Here is an 18311-nt window from a genome sequence, read left to right as displayed (position 1 = left end):
TATATTTAATAGGATTAGGTATACAACAGGTGTACATTTTATTGGATATGTTGGACATTTACAGCATAATATGACATTTCACATGTAGGACATATAAGTATTAAGACTTAAGGTCTAAAATGCTTTGAACATATAAATTAGTACATAACAAACAGAACAATAGATTGTTGCTTTAAAGCCGAGAGGATCTGCCCACAAAGCTGATTGTTGCTGAAATCAATAGATTGCAAAACTAGCAACTGTTAGATGTAATTGGTGACTTGAGTGCACCAAATAAATTCTACGTATTATGTGTGCATAGAGATGGAATCCTATGGAAGGATTAAATGGGTGATTAAATGTGTAGTTAAGTTGGTGGATTAATTTGTGTGTTAATGATGGTGTTTAAGTTGGTGATCAATGCATGGTGTAAATGGTGTGTTGATGGAGGCACTTAAACATACATATTATGATGGTAATTAAGGCATGATAAATGATAGTTAATGAGAAGACTAAAGGATGAAGATTCTTGTATGAGGCATTCAAGTAATGAAGCATTGCCTTGTCGAGCATTGGATTTGGTTTTTAACTCTTAATGTTCCTTGAAGTTGTTTATTGTGCATTAATCCTTAGCCTTAATTATGCTATACTCATTAATGTACAAACCTCTATATATAGAGGTCTCATATGTCATTGTAACACATCCATAAAATACCCCAAGCCTAAACACATAGCCTATATCTCTTTATTATAATTCTCCAATTTGAGAGTTCTTTGAACTCCTTTGTGATAATATAAGTAAGATACTACATACCTCCGAGGAAGTAGCCAAAATTGGATGAACCTCGTAAATCATTGTGTCATTTTTATTGCATTATTTTCTCTTACAAACATCGTTTTAATTGAAAGTGCAATTTGTTCATCACAAGACTTCATACACTCGATCTTGGTGATATTGGAGTTTGAAACACGTCATTTGAAATCTAATATAGCATCGTTTTCAGAATACCCTATATTTTTAGGGATAGACCCATAAATCTCATTGTAAGATATGTCGAGTGTCCTTTATCTTTGGGGAAGCTCAATGTTGGTAAATTCAAACTTGAAGTGATTCTTACTTAAAGTGAGATCCCCAAGAAGTTTATCTTTTCCAAATAAAAATGACACGTCTCCTGTAAACTGGTTTTCTGATACATCCAAGCCTAATAGCTTGGCATTACCTAATGATTTAGGGATCGAACCGGATAATTTGTTGTTGGCTAATTTGAGATCTACATTTGATTTGAATGATGCATGAAATATTTGCCAAAATCGATACGATGTTAAGAACTTTGATGAACGATAATAATTTCAATGAACTAACAATTGTTTGATAAAATAAAATTTGCAAAATGACACAATAATGTAAGGAGGTTCACCCAATGATGGCTACGTCCTCCGTGGTGTGTAGTTTCTTGTTTATATTATTTCAATGGAGTAAAACACTCTTAAAAATGAAGTATTACAATTGAGTAAGAGATAAAACAATAGGTTATGTGTTTGGCTTAGGGGTTGTATTTGATGATACTCTTGGAAGAGTATGAGAGCTTTTTATAGTACTAAGTACACTCAATGATAATTGCTCACTTAATAGATGCTTAATGCGGAATAATGAATGAGTTGAAACAGCCCCAAGGATTTGAAAAGACAAAAAACAGCATCCTAGGCGTATCAGAGGATCCGCTCGACCAGAATAGAAAACTCGTTCGGTCGAGCGGGCTAAAGGTAGCTTCTGGATACATTATGTTTGTTCGCTCGACCCACCCAAGAGCTCGCTCGGTCGAGCGAGCTGGTCGAGCGACCTTCGGTATCCTTCTGACAGTTTCTGCTCGAGCAAAGCATCTTCCAAAAATCCTTTGCACTTCTTCATTAAACACCAATAACTCCCATGATTACTTCACCAAATAAATCACACTTAAACACTACAAACATTAAGTCACTCACTTAATACTCCTATTAACCAATGCCATAGGATTCCGTCCCATTAGTTCCACTCATGAATGCACACATTAAATTTGTGCACTCAAGTCACACTATTCATAGCAATGCAAATTACTTTCTGGGATTGTACCTCTATGTTTGTTGTTGCATTGAGTAAATGGTTTTAGTATTAGTGACACATACTGTAAAAATGCGGTAAGAGTCACGATCACGGTAACAAAATAATGTGGTAATGTGAGTGATGCAGTTATCATATACTAGGTTAGATACTTAGATTATATTAGGTTAGATTATATGGTTTTATGGATTAAAGTATATTAAAAAATTATGTTGCAGCTAATTTGAATTCGTATGATATATACATGGTGATGATAATCTTTTAAAAAGTTTTTGTGAAAATTAAGAAAATAATATTATTATTACTATATAAATTACTGTTTTTATTATCTTTAATTTTAAAGAATCATCTTTAATTTTAAAAAATTTTAATAAGTATTTGCTAATTAAGGGTACAAAATAATAATAATAATAATAATAATAATAACAATAATAATAATAATGATAACAACAACAACAACAATAATAATAATAATAATAATAATAATAATAATAATAATAATAATAATAATAATAATTACCAGGAATAATAGTACAACAATTTGCTTATTTCCTTAATAATGTCAACCATAAATAATATCAATTTAGGTGATTTTTCCTAGAATATCCTTTATATGTTAAAAATCTAACTGTAGCAGATTATATGACAAAATAATTTGGTAAATTAGCTATTAAATTAAAGTTGGTATTATTCTAGGAAAAAAAACCACATAAGTTGGTGTTATTTATAGTTTATTAAAAGTTGATATTAATTAACAAAATATTGTATTAATCACGATAATTTTTTGATAACATCGTGCCATTTTGGAGAGGAATATTGCATGACAAAGTAACACTTATGCAATTTAGAAAAAATTATGTGAGTGTCTTTTGTTTTAGTTATATTTATAGATGTTAATTTGTGATAGTGATTAAAATAATGATTCAACTATTACCAAATAAAATAAAATTAATGAAAAAATAGAACAAACAGAAAACTCAATTATTTGAGTTTGATAAGAATTTATTGTTGAAATAAATTTGAAATTTAAGATATTTTGGAAGCAAAAGTTATGAAAATGTGGCTTAAAAAGATATTTGAGTAGCATGTTCATTGTCGGTGGAAACAATAAACGATAGGGGAAACGTTAAACGTATTAAAACTTTAACCTTGTTTTTTTGAGGTAGATATGCTAATAAAATAAATATATAAAAACAAGATAAAATTCTAACTATAAACTTAGAGGTCGTCTTAAAATACAATGGGATGTAAATTTGGATTGAAGGTTCAAGCGTCATACACCTTAATTAGACTATTACTCTACAAATAATTGAACCTAGGATCATCCCTATTTCCCAAAAATGGATTGCTTAGCTTGTATGCTTATACTATTACTCTTTGTACAATTTAAATACATATTATAATCTTTGTATAATATACTTTCCTCTTATTCATTTTATATTGTTTAAGAATAGAAATAATACAAATTAAATGAGATGAATCAAAATGAAAAATGATGCAAATTCAATGAACGGAGAGAGTATATACTAACATCAACAATATATTCAGCTCAATTTAACATCCCCGATTATCTTATATATAGTGACATCAACAATAAATCCAGCTCAATTTAACACATAACCGGAGAGATCAAGACTTTATACATTGGGAAGCATAGACAAAGAAGAAGGAATAGACCCAGAAAAAGCATTAGAAGAAAGATCAAGTTGTAGTACACTCTTCACCTTACTTAAAAACTCAGGTATTCTCCCCGAAACATTCTTATTCTCTTTAATAACCAAAACCTGAAGGTTTGATAGTTTAGTTACCGAATCGGGAATCGGCCCAATTAAAATGGGTAACTTAGAAAACTGAAGAACATTAAGGTAAGCCAAATCCCCAACAGCATCGGGTACTGTACCAGAAATATCATTTAGACCATCCAAAAATAGAAAGTTTACACGATCCGGCCTTAAATCGTTGTTACACTGAACATTCCGCCATTGACAACAGTCTGTGATAGGAATCCAGTTGGAGAATGATGGTGGGTTTTGAAAATGGGATTTTATTTTTAGAAGAGCTTGTTGGTCTTGTGGGTTGCATACAATGGCGGATTCTGAGAGGTTTACAAATGTTAGGTAAGATAGAAGAGATAATAATAGGTTTGGGTTTGGAGTGTGTTCATACGTGATTGTTGTTGTTACAAGGTATCACTATTATTGTCTCATTCGGATTTGATCTTATTGTATAAATTAAAACATAGTCAAGTGATATCTTGTTTTATTAATCTTAATGTAAATATTATTAATATTAATTTTTTATAACTTTTACTCAAGTACAATTAGAGATACTTCCTCCGTTCCATATTACTTGCTATGTTACAAGATAATGCACTATTAATTCATCACCCTTGATTTGTAATTAATTTTTAATCTATAAGTTAAAATATATATAGTGAATTTGAATCTTGTTTAATTCGTCTTAATACAAAGATTTTTAATATTAAATTTTTATAATTTTTTAATATACATAATTAAAGATATTTATGATTAAATTAGCGCATTAAACTGCGTAAAAAGTCAAATGGTATAAGTATTATAGAACGGAGGAAGTATTTAAAATTGAAACATTACGTAGGCAATTGTGCGAAAACCAAATGGGATAATAATAGTGAATAAGAGGGATTATTTATTTTTGCAGCCTAGTAAGTTGATTATTTTGATACTTTTGTGAAGTACTTCCTCTGCTGTGAAATATTCACTATATTGTGGTTATTGACACTATTCATCCTTTAAGTTTATTTTATATATTGCTGCTAATATGTAAGAAAAATTATAGTCAATTGAAATCTTAATTAAATCGTGTAATCACATACTTTTATAAATTCATTTGAAATTTTTAGATATGTAGAGGTAAATGTATAAATAATTAAAATAATATATTAAAGTTTGTAAAAAGTCAATAAAACACATACTTTATATTATAACGGAAAAGTATAAAACATGGAAAGACTACGTCCATTATTTTGATAAGATAGAAACGTTCTCAAAGTAATCATGACTAGCTAGCCTCAAATTCTGATCATAATAATTATGGCATTTGATATTTAACGCAACCAATTTACTCCAATATGGGAAGGGTTTTTTTTTTTGGATGTTGCTAAACTTCTGTCACCCTTTTCATTTTTTCGCCACCCCCTCCAAATGAAATTACGAATTTGCCTCTGATTTTTTAAAAATTACAATTTTGCCACTCATTTCAAATTTTTTATTTATAATAATAATAATAATAATAATAATAAAATTAAATAATAATAATTATTATTCAAAAAAAAAAAAAAAAATTTGAGTCGCCCAAAATTGGGCGACTGAACCATGGTCGAGTCGCCCTTTTTTTTTTTGGAAAATAATAATAATAATAATATTAATACTAATAATAATAATTTATAGATTAATGTGGTCTATTAGCTCAGTTGGTTAGAGTGTTGTACTATTAACGTGAAGGTCACAGGTTCGAAACCTGCACAAGCCATTATTTAATAATTATTAAATTTTTATCATATTTATAATAAAAAATTAATAATTATTAAATAATGGCTTGTTCAGGTCTCGAACCTATGACCTTCACGTTATTAGTACAACACTTTAACCAACTGAACTAATAAACCACATTAATCTATAAATTATTATTATTAGTATTAATATTATTATTATTATTATTTTCCAAAAAGAAAAAAAAAAAATTGAGTCGCCCAAAATTGGGCGACTGGACCATGGTTCAGTCGCCCAATTTTGGGCGACTCATTTTTTTTTTTTTTTGAATAATAATTATTATTATTTAATTTTATTATTGTTGTTTTTATTATTATTATTATTATTATTATTATTGTTATTATTATTATTATTATTATTATTATTATTACGTTATTATTATTATTAATTTTATTTATTAATATTATTTAATTTTATTATTGTTGTTTTTATTATTATTATTATTATTATTATTATTATAAATAAGAAATTTGTAAGGAGTGACATTTTTGTAATTTTTTAAATTACAGGGGCAAATACGTAATTTTAGGAGGGGGGTGGCGAAAAAATGAAAAGGGGTGGCGAACTTTAAAGATTGGGTTTTTTTTTCGGGATGAATCATGAAGCCTCAAAACTCAAGAGTGCCCTACAAATTTGGACAGTTGTTAATACTAATTGTCTATTTGTTCAGTGATACTAAATGGTGATAATGAAAATAATTTATAGTGTACTTTCATTAAAATTTTCATGTCATTTTCATGGTAATAAAACTTTAATCATGTACAAATTTTCATTACCACCTAATATCACATCTCTTAATGGTAATGCATTAGCAGTGGTGGAACTTCGATAAAACTTTAGGGGGGGCGAGATTACTATAACAGATTCGTATGTTTTTTAAATGGTTTTTCTACCAAGTTTAAGATTAAGTCTATGAATATGAAGATTAGTAATTGAGAAAATATAGTTAAAATTAAGAAAACATTGTATTATTATTGTTGTCAAAGGTCAAAAAAATAGTTCTAAAGTAATAAAGAAAAAGATATATAAGAATTAATCCCATAACTTTGGGGTTAATAGTTACCTTAGTGTGATGCGGGGTAAATATTTTACTCTTTCTCTCCAAAATAAGATCATTTTCCTAATTTTTTTCATACTATTATATTCTTTATCATGTTTATCTTTTCTGTTAAATTGATTTCTACTTATTTTTATTTATATAGTTTAATTTTTATTTGTTCTTTAAATATTTAATCTCAATATAAGTATACCCTATGTATAAAAAATAAAGTGAAGCATATCACATACTAAAATTACTTACCTGATTATTATCATTATCCTTATTAGCTAAAAAAGAACTAACAAAAAAAATAAATTTGTAGAGATATTAAATATTATTGATTTTTTATGAACTTTCTTTTTTTATTCTATTTCTTTTAGACATAGTTAGAATATATTGTACTAAGACAATTAAAATGTATTGTAAAACCAGTAATTTTGTCTATAATAGAAAAGCTTTTCGGCAAAATCTCGAGGGCAAGCCCCTTCTAGCCTTTCGTAAGTTACGCCACTTTGTATTAGAATGAAATTTATAAAGAAAATGAGATGATTAAAGTTGGACAAGCATGATCTATAAGATAGGAAGAGATTTTTCAACCAAAATTATACTAATTTTCATTCCCGTTATCACCATGTAATACCACCTACCAAACTAGCTGTTAAGAGTATTACGTAGTCTTTCATAGGAAAAAAAATCATTGGAAAGTCATTGAAAAAAAATTATTGCTCCCTTTATTTTTAAATGTTCTTCTCATTTATTTTTGACACAGATCCCAATGCAAAATTTAAAATTAAATAATTTTAATTGTGAGTTTTTAAAAATTCTAAAAAGTTAATATTTAAAAAGTATAAATTGAGACGAATCTAATATGATCTCACATATGTTTTTCCTTATAGATCGATGAAAAATCGTAGTCGAAGTTTGACACTAAAATTCGTAAATCCTGTTTGAAAATAACATATAAAAACGGAGGGAGTAGGTAATTTTATAAGAAAAATTATTTTATTAGGTAGTTAACAGTTTTTCATTTCACATATAGTTGGAATTTGTTAGTCAGCGTACATAAGAGATAGCGAGTTTATATTTCAATCACCTCTCATTTAAAATGGAATATTTAGCGTTATGTATATGAAGAAGACCTATGATGCCTATATACTTCTAGCTTTAAGGGTTCTCGAATAAGGGAACGTGTTAAAGTATATATTATATCATGTGATCTCAACTATCAATTTAGGGTTTTAATTGAATTGATTTCTTGATAAAATTAGCTCATTGGTAAGTGATATGTAAGGATATACTTAGAGGGTATTAAATAAATGTGCGTACGTGTTGTGATATTTTGTTTGAGGATTAGTACAAGTAGAAATGCAGCATACGTCTATGCCAAAAAAATCAACAAGATTAAGCTATCAGTTTCGGTATTAAATGTCAACAAAGGTGATTGTCTTTGGAATGAAATGCACTTTTCTTTGGTAGAGGATCGTACCAAGTGTCTTTCTTTTGGAGAAAAATTTAATACTTTGTGTTATTTAAATTGATAAAGAATTTAAAATTAAAAAAAAAAAAAGTATTCAAGCTGGTAAAAAAAAAAGTGAATTTAGTTGATTAAAAAAAGTTCCCTTCATTCTTATAGTAAAAATTTAATTTTTTTCGCTACAAAAAAAAAATAATTTCTCCTTTCCTCTATTCTCTATCTTATCTATAAACAAGTCACTCTAAGGGGTCGTTTGATATATAAAAATTAAGGCTTGGTAACGAAAACAAGAAACCCATTTCGTTACTCACTATTTAGTACGGTATTTCATTAACTCAATCCGTTATTCTAGGATAATTGATACCATTACTCTATTTCAACTCCTCATCAGGCGGTAACAAAGAATTGCAAAAACAAGAATGAAATCTAATATATGAGACTTTCTTATATTCGTCCACTAAAAAGGTTAATTCAAAATAAAGCCCTAAAATACCTGTCCATTTTCTGCAATTTTTGAGATGAAGGAGTTTCAAATGATGGAGTCAAAGATTGAACACCATAGGTTGAAGATGATGTTTCAAACAATTGTTGCAAAGATCGGTAATAACACGAATTTAAAACAAGAGAAAAAAATATGATTCATTTTTCATGTTATACCAAACAAATAATAACAATAACGCTTAACGTTACCGTTTTCATTCTTATTTATTTTCATTTCGTTACATGTGCTAAGTTTATACCAAACGACCCTTAAATATCTAATTAGAATAAGTCCAATTTGTATGCCATTCCTTGCAAGTTGCAAGGCACCTTTGTGAAAAACACCGGTCAAAAAGTAAACCCTTGACTATTGACATTTTTGAACTCTTAGTTTGTCATAGCGGTATCAAAATAATTGGACGGACGGGTTATCGAATTTGGTCATTTTTAGGTAGATCGTAGGGGTTCGAATTGATTCAAGATAACCCTATGGGTTTAGACTTTTTTTCAAAAAACTTATCATTGACTTTCTTAAAAAAAATACAAATAATAATTTTTTGAATTGTTAAAGAAATATGTTCTTATAAAAAATTAATATACATATTTCAACCTTATAATAAAAAAAATTGACTCAAAATATAACAACTAGTATAAGTACAGTGATTAGTGAATCCCAACAAAAAACAATAATATAGAACTAAAAATTACGACGTGAAACTAAAAACAAGTCAAAATAGTTAATTTCAGATATTAGTCCGATTCGTCCGAATTTTTTTAGATATTTCAGATTGAATCGTTTTAGAAGATCACATAAAATTTCAATGTGTAGGGATACTGATATGAGGAAAATTTCATCTTTGTCCTGTTTACTACATGTCCACATCAAACAAAATAATTGGATTATACAATAATTCTTGAAATATTTTACATCATATACTTCTAGTATAAAATTCTTTTGATTGTGTTTATTTAAACTTATTAATAATGTATCAAACTTACTTTTATTAAATTCAACTTAATTCCTCCGATTTTATTTTTTATTTTTTTATTTGTATGTTTAAGATTCTATAAGCGTGGTTCTGATAGAATTGATTTTGGTGTTGATTGTCTTGCCTTCTCATTGATTCATTGATCAATATAAATAGGTTACAAAGAGGAAGATGGAATACAAAAAGATAACACTTAATCACCTAAATATATGAAAAGTCACAGAAGATATAATAACCCCTAATCTCCTCAAAAGTCCCTTAACACCCCCCCTCAAGGTGGAGCATCTGGATTAAAGATGCCCAACTTGGACAATAAAGTATCAAACTGCGACTTAACAAGATCCTTCGTAAAGATATCGGCGAGCTGAGTATGAGTGGGAACATAAGAAGGAGCAATCAAACCTGTAGAAACCGCATCACGAACAAAATGACAATCAACTTCAATATGTTTTGTCCTTTCGTGGAAGACCGGATTTCGAGCAATATGTAAGGCAGACTGACTGTCACAGAACAACGGTATTGCCTTAGGATGTTGCACACCCAAACTGAGTAGGAGACCTTTCAACCACTTCAATTCACAAGTTATAGAAGCCATGGATCGATATTCAGCTTCTGCAGAACTACGGGAAACAGTATTTTGCTTCTTAGTCTTCCATGAAATAGGCGAGTGACCAAGGAAAACCAACCACCCTGTTAAAGAGCGACGAGTAAGAGGGCAGGCTGCCCAGTCGGAGTCACACCAACCCTGCAAAGTAAGATCGCTATCCGATCTTAATAAAATTCCCAGTCCAGAAGTACCTTTTAAATATCTTACCACGCGTAAGGCAGCGTCCCAATGATCAACTCTAGGTTGTTGCATGAATTGAGATAAAATATGGACGGAATAAGCGAGATCTGGTCTAGTAACCGCCAAATAGATCAACCTGCCAACAAGCCTTCTATAAGATTCAGGATCAGAAAGGAAATCGCCTGTAGCCAAACCAAGTTTATGGTTTTGTTCAATTGGAGACCCAATAGGCTTAGAGCCTAATAAACCAGTTTCAGACAAAATATCAAGAGTATACTTTCTTTGACAAAGAAAAATACCCGAAGCACTACGAGCGACGTCAATGCCCAAAAAATATTTTAAACTACCAAGATCCTTCATATGAAAACAGTCGGACAAATAAGCTTTAAAGGTGTGCAGAGCGGCAGAATCATTCCCGGATAAAATCAGATCATCAACATAAACAAGAACATTTATTTGAACGGAACCGCGTGAGTAAGTAAATAGGGAATAATCTGAGTAAGACTGTAGAAACCCGTAGTCTTTGAGTGCAGAGACTAATTTTGCAAACCAACACCGAGGAGCTTGCTTTAAACCATATAAAGATTTTCGCAGACGACAGACCTTGTTAGGAGATGATGATTGAAAACCGGGTGGAAGCATCATGTATACTTCCTCATCAAGATCACCATGAAGAAAGGCATTATAAACATCCATCTGATGCAACTCCCAGTTTTTAGACGCGGCAATGGCAAGAAACGCGCGTACAGTTACCATTTTAGCAACCGGGGCAAAGGTTTCATTGTAGTCAATGCCTTCGGTTTGATGATTCCCGAAAACAACCAGTCTAGATTTGAGGCGTTCGATGCTTCCATCAGATTTATATTTGATACGATATACCCATTGACTACCAAGAGCCTTCTTACCCGGAGGAAGATCTGCCATAGTCCAGGTGCCATTTTTTTTCAAAGCCTGTATTTCATCCTGCATTGAGCGTTTCCACCCTTCATCTTTCATGGCCTCCTTAAACGATCGTGGTTCTTTGCCAGAAATTATAGCTGCAAGAAAATTTCGATAACGCAAAGAATAACTGTTACAATTTACATAATGTCATATAGGATAGAAAGTACCTGAGGGATGCCCATGAGACGAGTCAGTGGAAGAAGATGGACTTTTCTGTAAAATAGTATGAGTAACATAATCCTTATGACGAACATTAGGATACTTGTGTCGTAAACCACGACCAAATTTCATTTCTCCTTGATCTTGATCAACAGTGGGCTGCACCGAGGATGGACATATAGGCTGATCAGGTACAGTGGGCTGAGTGTTCTGCTGGGCTGAAATGGACTGTGAAGAATTGGGCGGGGAAGTTTGGTATTGGGTCATTCGTGGTGGGCTGGACAAATGTGATGAGGAAGAAGGAGTGGCATTTGTAGTGTTGGGCTGAGATGTGTTTGGGCTAGAATGTGGCAGACAATCAATTGAACAATCAGAAAAATCGTAATCAACATGATTATGAATTGGGACAATATGTTCGGGAGTAATATGTGTAGTATCCGGATCAAGAAAGGGAAAAACATCCTCAAAAAATTTCACATCTCGAGAGACAAAGAATTGCTTAGAATCTAGATCAAATAATTTCCACCCTTTTTGACCAAAAGGATAACCCATAAAAACACACTTACGACTCCGACTAGCGAACTTATCCCCCTTCGTGTTTTGGTTTTGAGCAAAACAAAGACACCCAAAGGTACGAATAGTATCATATGAGGGTGTTTTGTTAAAAAGAATTTCAAAGGGAGATTTATTTTGGAGTAAAGGCGTAGGTGTTCGATTAATAAGATGAGCAGCGGTTAAAACACTTTCGCCCCAAAAATAAATTGGTAAGTTTGCCTGAAACCTTAGAGCCCGTGCAACATTTAAGATATGTTTATGTTTGCGTTCAACCCGGCCATTCTGTTGTGGTGTCCCAACACAAGAAGTTTGGAATAAGATCCCATTATCAGTAAAGTAATCCAGTAAACATTTAAATTCCGTTCCATTATCACTTTGAACAACTTTAATGGTTTGAGAGAATTGTCGATCAATCATGGCCACAAAAGACATAAACATATGAAACACTTCGGTTTTATCAATCAATAAATAAAGCCAAACAGCTCTCGAGAAATCATCAACAATAGTCAAAAAATATCTTGCATCACAAGAAGATGGGTGTCTATATGGACCCCACAAATCACAATGAACTTTTTCGAATATTCTAGAGGCCTTATTGTCACTCAAAGGAAATTTATCCCTAGAATGTTTTGCACGGAAACAAACATCACAGACTTTATTTAAACTACCCTTGCAACTAGAGACATGAGGAAGAAGCTTCACTACAGTTTCAGAGGGGTGACCCATCCTTTTGTGCCATAAATCCAAAGTAGAGGAAACCGCATTCACCAAGAATTGTGGCGCCGGATTAACGCCCTTGAAGTAAAAAAGTCCATCCCTCCTAATGATCGTCCCAATCGGCGCCCTCAATTGGTCCTGTATAACACAAGTAGTAGGAGTAAATTGAACAGTACATTTCAAATTGTCAATAATTTGCGAAACCGAAATTAAATTACAACATAATTCCGGAACAAAAAGCACATGTTCAAGGGTTAGATTGTCAGATAAATAAACGGATCCCTCCTTTGTTGCAACAACAGATTTTCCATTAGGAAGACCCACCAAACAAGTGACATTATGAGTATTAAATAACCATGAATCGTTACAGGTAACGTGGCGAGAGGCCCCCGTATCAATTAACCAAGAATTGCAATCAAACTCACCCGTTAATCGATCATCAGAAACTTTAGTATTACCAATAAAAGAAGCAAGGATTTTCCATTGATCTGGAGAAAAAACTTGTGTAGAGGATGGTCCTATAGGCGGGTGAGAAGACCCACTCGTGTTGCTGCAGCCCACGGCGTGAGTTTTGACAGAACCACCACGACCTCTGGCGGTGGTTGGAGGCTGTCTACCGCGTCCTGAATTTCCCGACGGTGCTGATTGTGGCTTTGAAGAACCAGGCGGCCACCATTCAGGGTAGCCATGCAATTCGAAGCACCCAGAGATGACATGGCCGGACTTCCGGCAGTGAGAGCAAAATAAAGCAGATTTATCTCGTTGGTCAGAGGACGCACCTGCTGGAGAAGAACGCTGATCGGACCTGTTCCGACCTGGTGGCGTACGGACAGCAAAGCCAACAGCTTGAGGCGGTTTGTCTTCCGGGAACGGAGTGGTCAATCGAACCCGTTCATCTTGAACAAGCAATTGATAAGCACGATCGATAGTAGGAAGAGGATCTTGAGACAATATATGAGCACGGGTTTGGGAAAAATTATCAGGATACAAACCCATTAAAAACTGATGAAGGCGGGTAGTGTCTCTTCGTTTCTTATGTTCTTCCCCAGCCGTACAGGAATTGCAACAAGAACATTGAATCAAAGGTTCGTAATTATTCAATTCCTCCCATAAGGCTGTCAATTTCCCAAAATACGTGGAAATTGACATGGTTTTCGTTTGTTCACAACGAGCAATAGATGATTTAAGCTGCTGAATCCGGGGTCCATTGACAATGGAAAACCGAGATCGAAGGGTATCCCAAAGCTTTTTCGCATCTTTGTACCGAGAAAGGGTGGCCTTAATTTCGGGATCAATAGTATTCATGAGCCACGAAATAAGCATAGCTTGAAGAGTATCCCAATCGTCCTGTGTACAAGGGGAAGAAGGAGCAGTAATTGTGCCATTGAAGAAGACGAATTTCCTTCTGGCTTGTAAAGCCATTTGAACATCATTAGCCCATTCATCATAATTGTCTCCACGAAGTCGAGTTGGAGTGATGAAATCACCGGGTCTATCATGAGGGCCAAGATAATATGGAGAAAAGAGGTCAAGTTTTGGTGGTGGTGGCGGCGGTGGTGGCTGATTTTCGGTCATGGCAAGACGTTGTTGCTGGTAAGGTAATGTTTATTATTATTATTTTTTTTTTTTTTTTAAATTAGGTTTTGAAAAACCTGAGCATTTGATACCATGATAGAATTGATTTTGGTGTTGATTGTCTTGCCTTCTCATTGATTCATTGATCAATATAAATAGGTTACAAAGAGGAAGATGGAATACAAAAAGATAACACTTAATCACCTAAATATATGAAAAGTCACAGAAGATATAATAACCCCTAATCTCCTCAAAAATCCCTTAACAGATTCACTATATATAATGATGATGATAATAATTTATATTTTCAAGATGAAGTTGATAGAATATATTTAAGATGCACTACTGTGCTCAATTCAATTCAAACTTTTTTTTTTTTTTGAGATGAGTTCAATTTAAACTTATTCTCTTCAAATTAATTTTACTTTGTGTCAGAATATTAGTTTTAGATGTCCCTGAGAATTTGAATTATTTTTATATATTTGAATTTTAATTATTCTTATTTACTTATGAAGGTTAATCCGATTTTTTTTATCAATAACTCAAATAATTACATAATAAGATCAAAAAAACTTAATGTCTAATTTTAATGGAGTATAGCTTCTTAGTAATTTATTATAATGGATTATATCTAGCAAAATAACTCGCTTATTAAATTATGTGCACTTTTTATTTATATAAAAGTTGTAGTTGATGTTTTATACCAACGGTCAATCAGAATTAATATCTGTGTTATTAGAAAAGGGTTAGATTGGTACAATCTGATCCCTCTAATATAATCTCACCTTGGAAAGAGGCCAATTAATGATATTGAGATAATGAACTGCAAGGGTTAGCTCCGTTGTAGAGCTGTTCATGGGGGGTTACGGCTGGTAGCGGACTGGATAATCCATTAAAAATCTACCTACGGGCTCAAATATTCTAAAGTCCACCCGCATTTGTGGACTTTTTTTTTGTCGCTACCCGCCCATTCATTAGTGGGTGGGACCTGCGGGTAAACGGGCATTTCTTATAAAATATTAAAAATACAATACAAATTATGAAGTTGATTAAGTCTTAATAACAATTAAAATAATACATTACATTATCTAAAATACTCCAAATACATAAAAAGTCTCAAAAATACTCAAGTTACATAAATATTAACATTATGTTGAATAATCCAACCAAAGCATTGCAATCATTTGATTATCATCATCTTACTACGGAGTAATGTAGACGGTAGATGATGAGTAAACTAACTAGAGTAGTAAACTAGTAATATGAGTATTAAAGTAAGTTGGGTAATTATTATTTAATTGGTATTATAGTAGATGAGTGGACTAGAGCAACTTAAAAACTAATAGATGTTATCTAATAATTAATTTATTAAACTAAGCTAGCGGGCGGGTATATCAACAAGTATTTTTCTGGTGTCGCTACCCGCCCATTTATTTTGGAGGGCCGGTATTACCCGTTCAAATTTTAATATTTTATGAAAAGCGTTGTCCAAACTCACTCATTTTTTGAGTTGAGTAGATCGAACATGACAGATAATCCATCCATAAACAGCTCTATTCCGTTGCAATAGTGGCATGAGCGTGGCATGAGCGATGATTCAGAGTCTACTATTTTAAAGTGCTAAATTTTTTAATATATCTCATTTTATACATTAAAACTGCAATATGTACGTATATTTTTACCTTCAATAGGAACAAGCGCAATAATTTTACATAATTAGTGACCATTTATTACCTTATTATTGACTTTTTTTGTTTTTTAGATATTGATTTTGGGTGGCTACTTAATGGCCATCATTTTATATTTTTCAGCTAAAATCGTTGTCTAGATTCTTAATTAATTATATTATTATTTTATTGTATTTTTTAATTAATTAAGTTAATTCAGCAATTAGTGCTTTTTTCAAATTGAAATTTTAGTAGTTATAAATTGTCAATAAATATAATAGGATATATATGCACGTTAATTGTACCTCATGAGCTAGAGTAACACTCATATTAACTTTTACTCAAGGCCCTAACAAAATAGAAGTATTGAACGGAGAATGTCTAAGTAAATAACGGTTATTTGTAAGATAACAAATCATTTATATGTGGTAGGATTTGATAGGGTGGAAATTTTGTTTTTTTAATTTATCTTTTTTGATTTTATTAATTTTCTTATTATTTTTTTATCTTTTTGTGGTGATTTACAAATTAAGGTTATTGCTTAGGAATTTTTGTATTAAACGACTGGTCAAAATTACAAAAATTAATATAATTAATAAGCCAACTATTTAAAGATAAAGGTATCATTTATACGACAAGAGAATATGTAATTGGAAAGAACCCCTGTATTTATCATCTTTCAAATTTATTTTATATATTCTTCTTTAAATTTAGCTAATATCATATTTTTCTTTGAATTGTTTAATAGCATATTTTAATAACTTTCACGATATTAATATGTAAGAAAAAATATAATAATTAAGTAGATTCTTTTTAAATTATCTAATAGTATATTTTCACAATATTAACTTTTTATGATTTTAATTATGCATAATTTAATATATAAATAATTAAATTATATAAAATTATATAAAAAGTCAAATATAACAAGTATAATAAAACGAAAAAATATAGCCAATACTAGGCCTCCTAGGAGAATTTATGTATGAGTAGTCCTTATTCATTACTTCTATATTTCTATGATCTGATCTCCTTAAAATTGTTACTGATAATATTATATTATAAGATGAGAAAACCGACAGGGGTGTAATTAAACTATTCAAACAGCATCACTTGCAAGGAGGCAAAGGAGAACCACAAAGGCACTTATTACTAACAAAGCTACTTTTACCAAACTTGTTCAACCCACTTGGTATTTGTCCACAAAGCTGATTATGTGAGACATTAAACATAGTAAGCGATTTCAATGAGGATACCGACGGGGGAATCGGGCCCGACAATTTATTATTAGAAAGATCAACTTCTTTAAGACCCGTTAACTGTAAAACTTCATTTGGAATTGGACCCGTTAAACTGTTGGAGTTAAGATCAAGATGGTACAGTTTCTTGAGATTCCCTAAAGATTTGGGGATACTTCCGGTGACGTTAACGTTATTAGCTATGGTTAAGAAGTCGAGGAAAGGGAGGTCACCGAAGTCTGAAGGAATAGTGCCGGAGAGTATTCCGTTAAGGGGGAAAGTGACGGCGGTGACCCGTCCGTAAGATGATCCTTCTCCGCCGCACCCGACATAGTTGAAATAACAGCAGTCGGAATCCCAGTCGGAAAGAGGGCCGTTTGGGCCACCGAAATGGTCTCTTATTTTTATAAGGACGGCTTCGTCTTGGGCGTTGCACGCTGGGATATCGGCGTCGGAAAAGTTGAAGTGAGAGAGAAGGAGAAGGAGAGAAATATAGAAGAGGTAATGAGGATGGGAATGTTTTGGTAAAATCTCCATTATTGATAGATAATTAATGAGGAGAAAAAATGAGAGGAAAAGAGATAAAGGTAAATGGAAGTGTGTATGGAGTTATGAACGATGAGTATGTATTTATAGACTTTCGAGTGTGGATGGTGTTAAAGGTCGTACAACTAAACCTAAAATTTAAGTTGATAGTCGAGACTCTAATACTTATTATACTTATACGCGAAGCCACATCAGTGTTGGGCTTTCCTGGTCTCCTTGCTGAAAATATAATCTTTTGTAATTTTGGCTTTTGTCCCCTAGTAATATGATATACTTCCTCCGTTGAAATACTCGCTACATTTTCATTATTGACATTTTTCATCATTTAAGCTTATTTTATGTAATACGAATAATGTATAAGAAAAAAATATAATCAAGTAGGACCTAATAGACTAATAAATTTTATATTATAGTCATTATTCTTTATCTTTCATAATTTCACATTTATCATTTTTAATGAGTGTGTTTATATCTTTGCAATTTTAATTTTAATAGTCTTTTTTTAAAGACTATCAAATATGTGAAGTCGAAAACAG

At 31.7% G+C, this 18311-nt stretch overlaps 2 protein-coding genes across 2 annotated transcripts; both read right to left on the bottom strand.

Annotated features, from left to right (window-relative positions):
* Positions 1–3714: 3714 nt before the first annotated feature.
* LOC130810830 (polygalacturonase inhibitor 2-like) lies at positions 3715–7746 on the bottom strand. The gene is made up of 2 exons (XM_057676958.1): positions 7740–7746; positions 3715–4172 (listed from the first exon to the last, which is right to left on the bottom strand). The coding sequence occupies exons 1-2, from the start codon at positions 7744–7746 to the stop codon at positions 3715–3717; spliced, it is 465 nt and encodes a 154-aa protein (XP_057532941.1).
* Positions 7747–16865: 9119 nt separating this feature from the next.
* Positions 16866–17843, bottom strand: LOC130813107 (LRR receptor-like serine/threonine-protein kinase ERECTA). The gene has a single exon (XM_057678841.1). The coding sequence runs from the start codon at positions 17764–17766 to the stop codon at positions 17101–17103; it is 666 nt and encodes a 221-aa protein (XP_057534824.1). The 5' UTR covers positions 17767–17843; the 3' UTR covers positions 16866–17100.
* Positions 17844–18311: the final 468 nt, after the last annotated feature.

The sequence above is a fragment of the Amaranthus tricolor genome, chromosome 1 (genome assembly GCF_026212465.1).
Source record: "Amaranthus tricolor cultivar Red isolate AtriRed21 chromosome 1, ASM2621246v1, whole genome shotgun sequence".
Classification (NCBI taxonomy): Eukaryota; Viridiplantae; Streptophyta; class Magnoliopsida; order Caryophyllales; family Amaranthaceae; genus Amaranthus; species Amaranthus tricolor.
This window is presented reverse-complemented; position numbering and strand designations above follow the sequence as displayed.

Coding starts and splice junctions, on each gene's coding strand:
- LOC130813107 (XM_057678841.1), bottom strand. CDS start 17,766: ATGGAGATTTTACCAAAACATTCCCATCCTCATTACCTCTTCTATATT.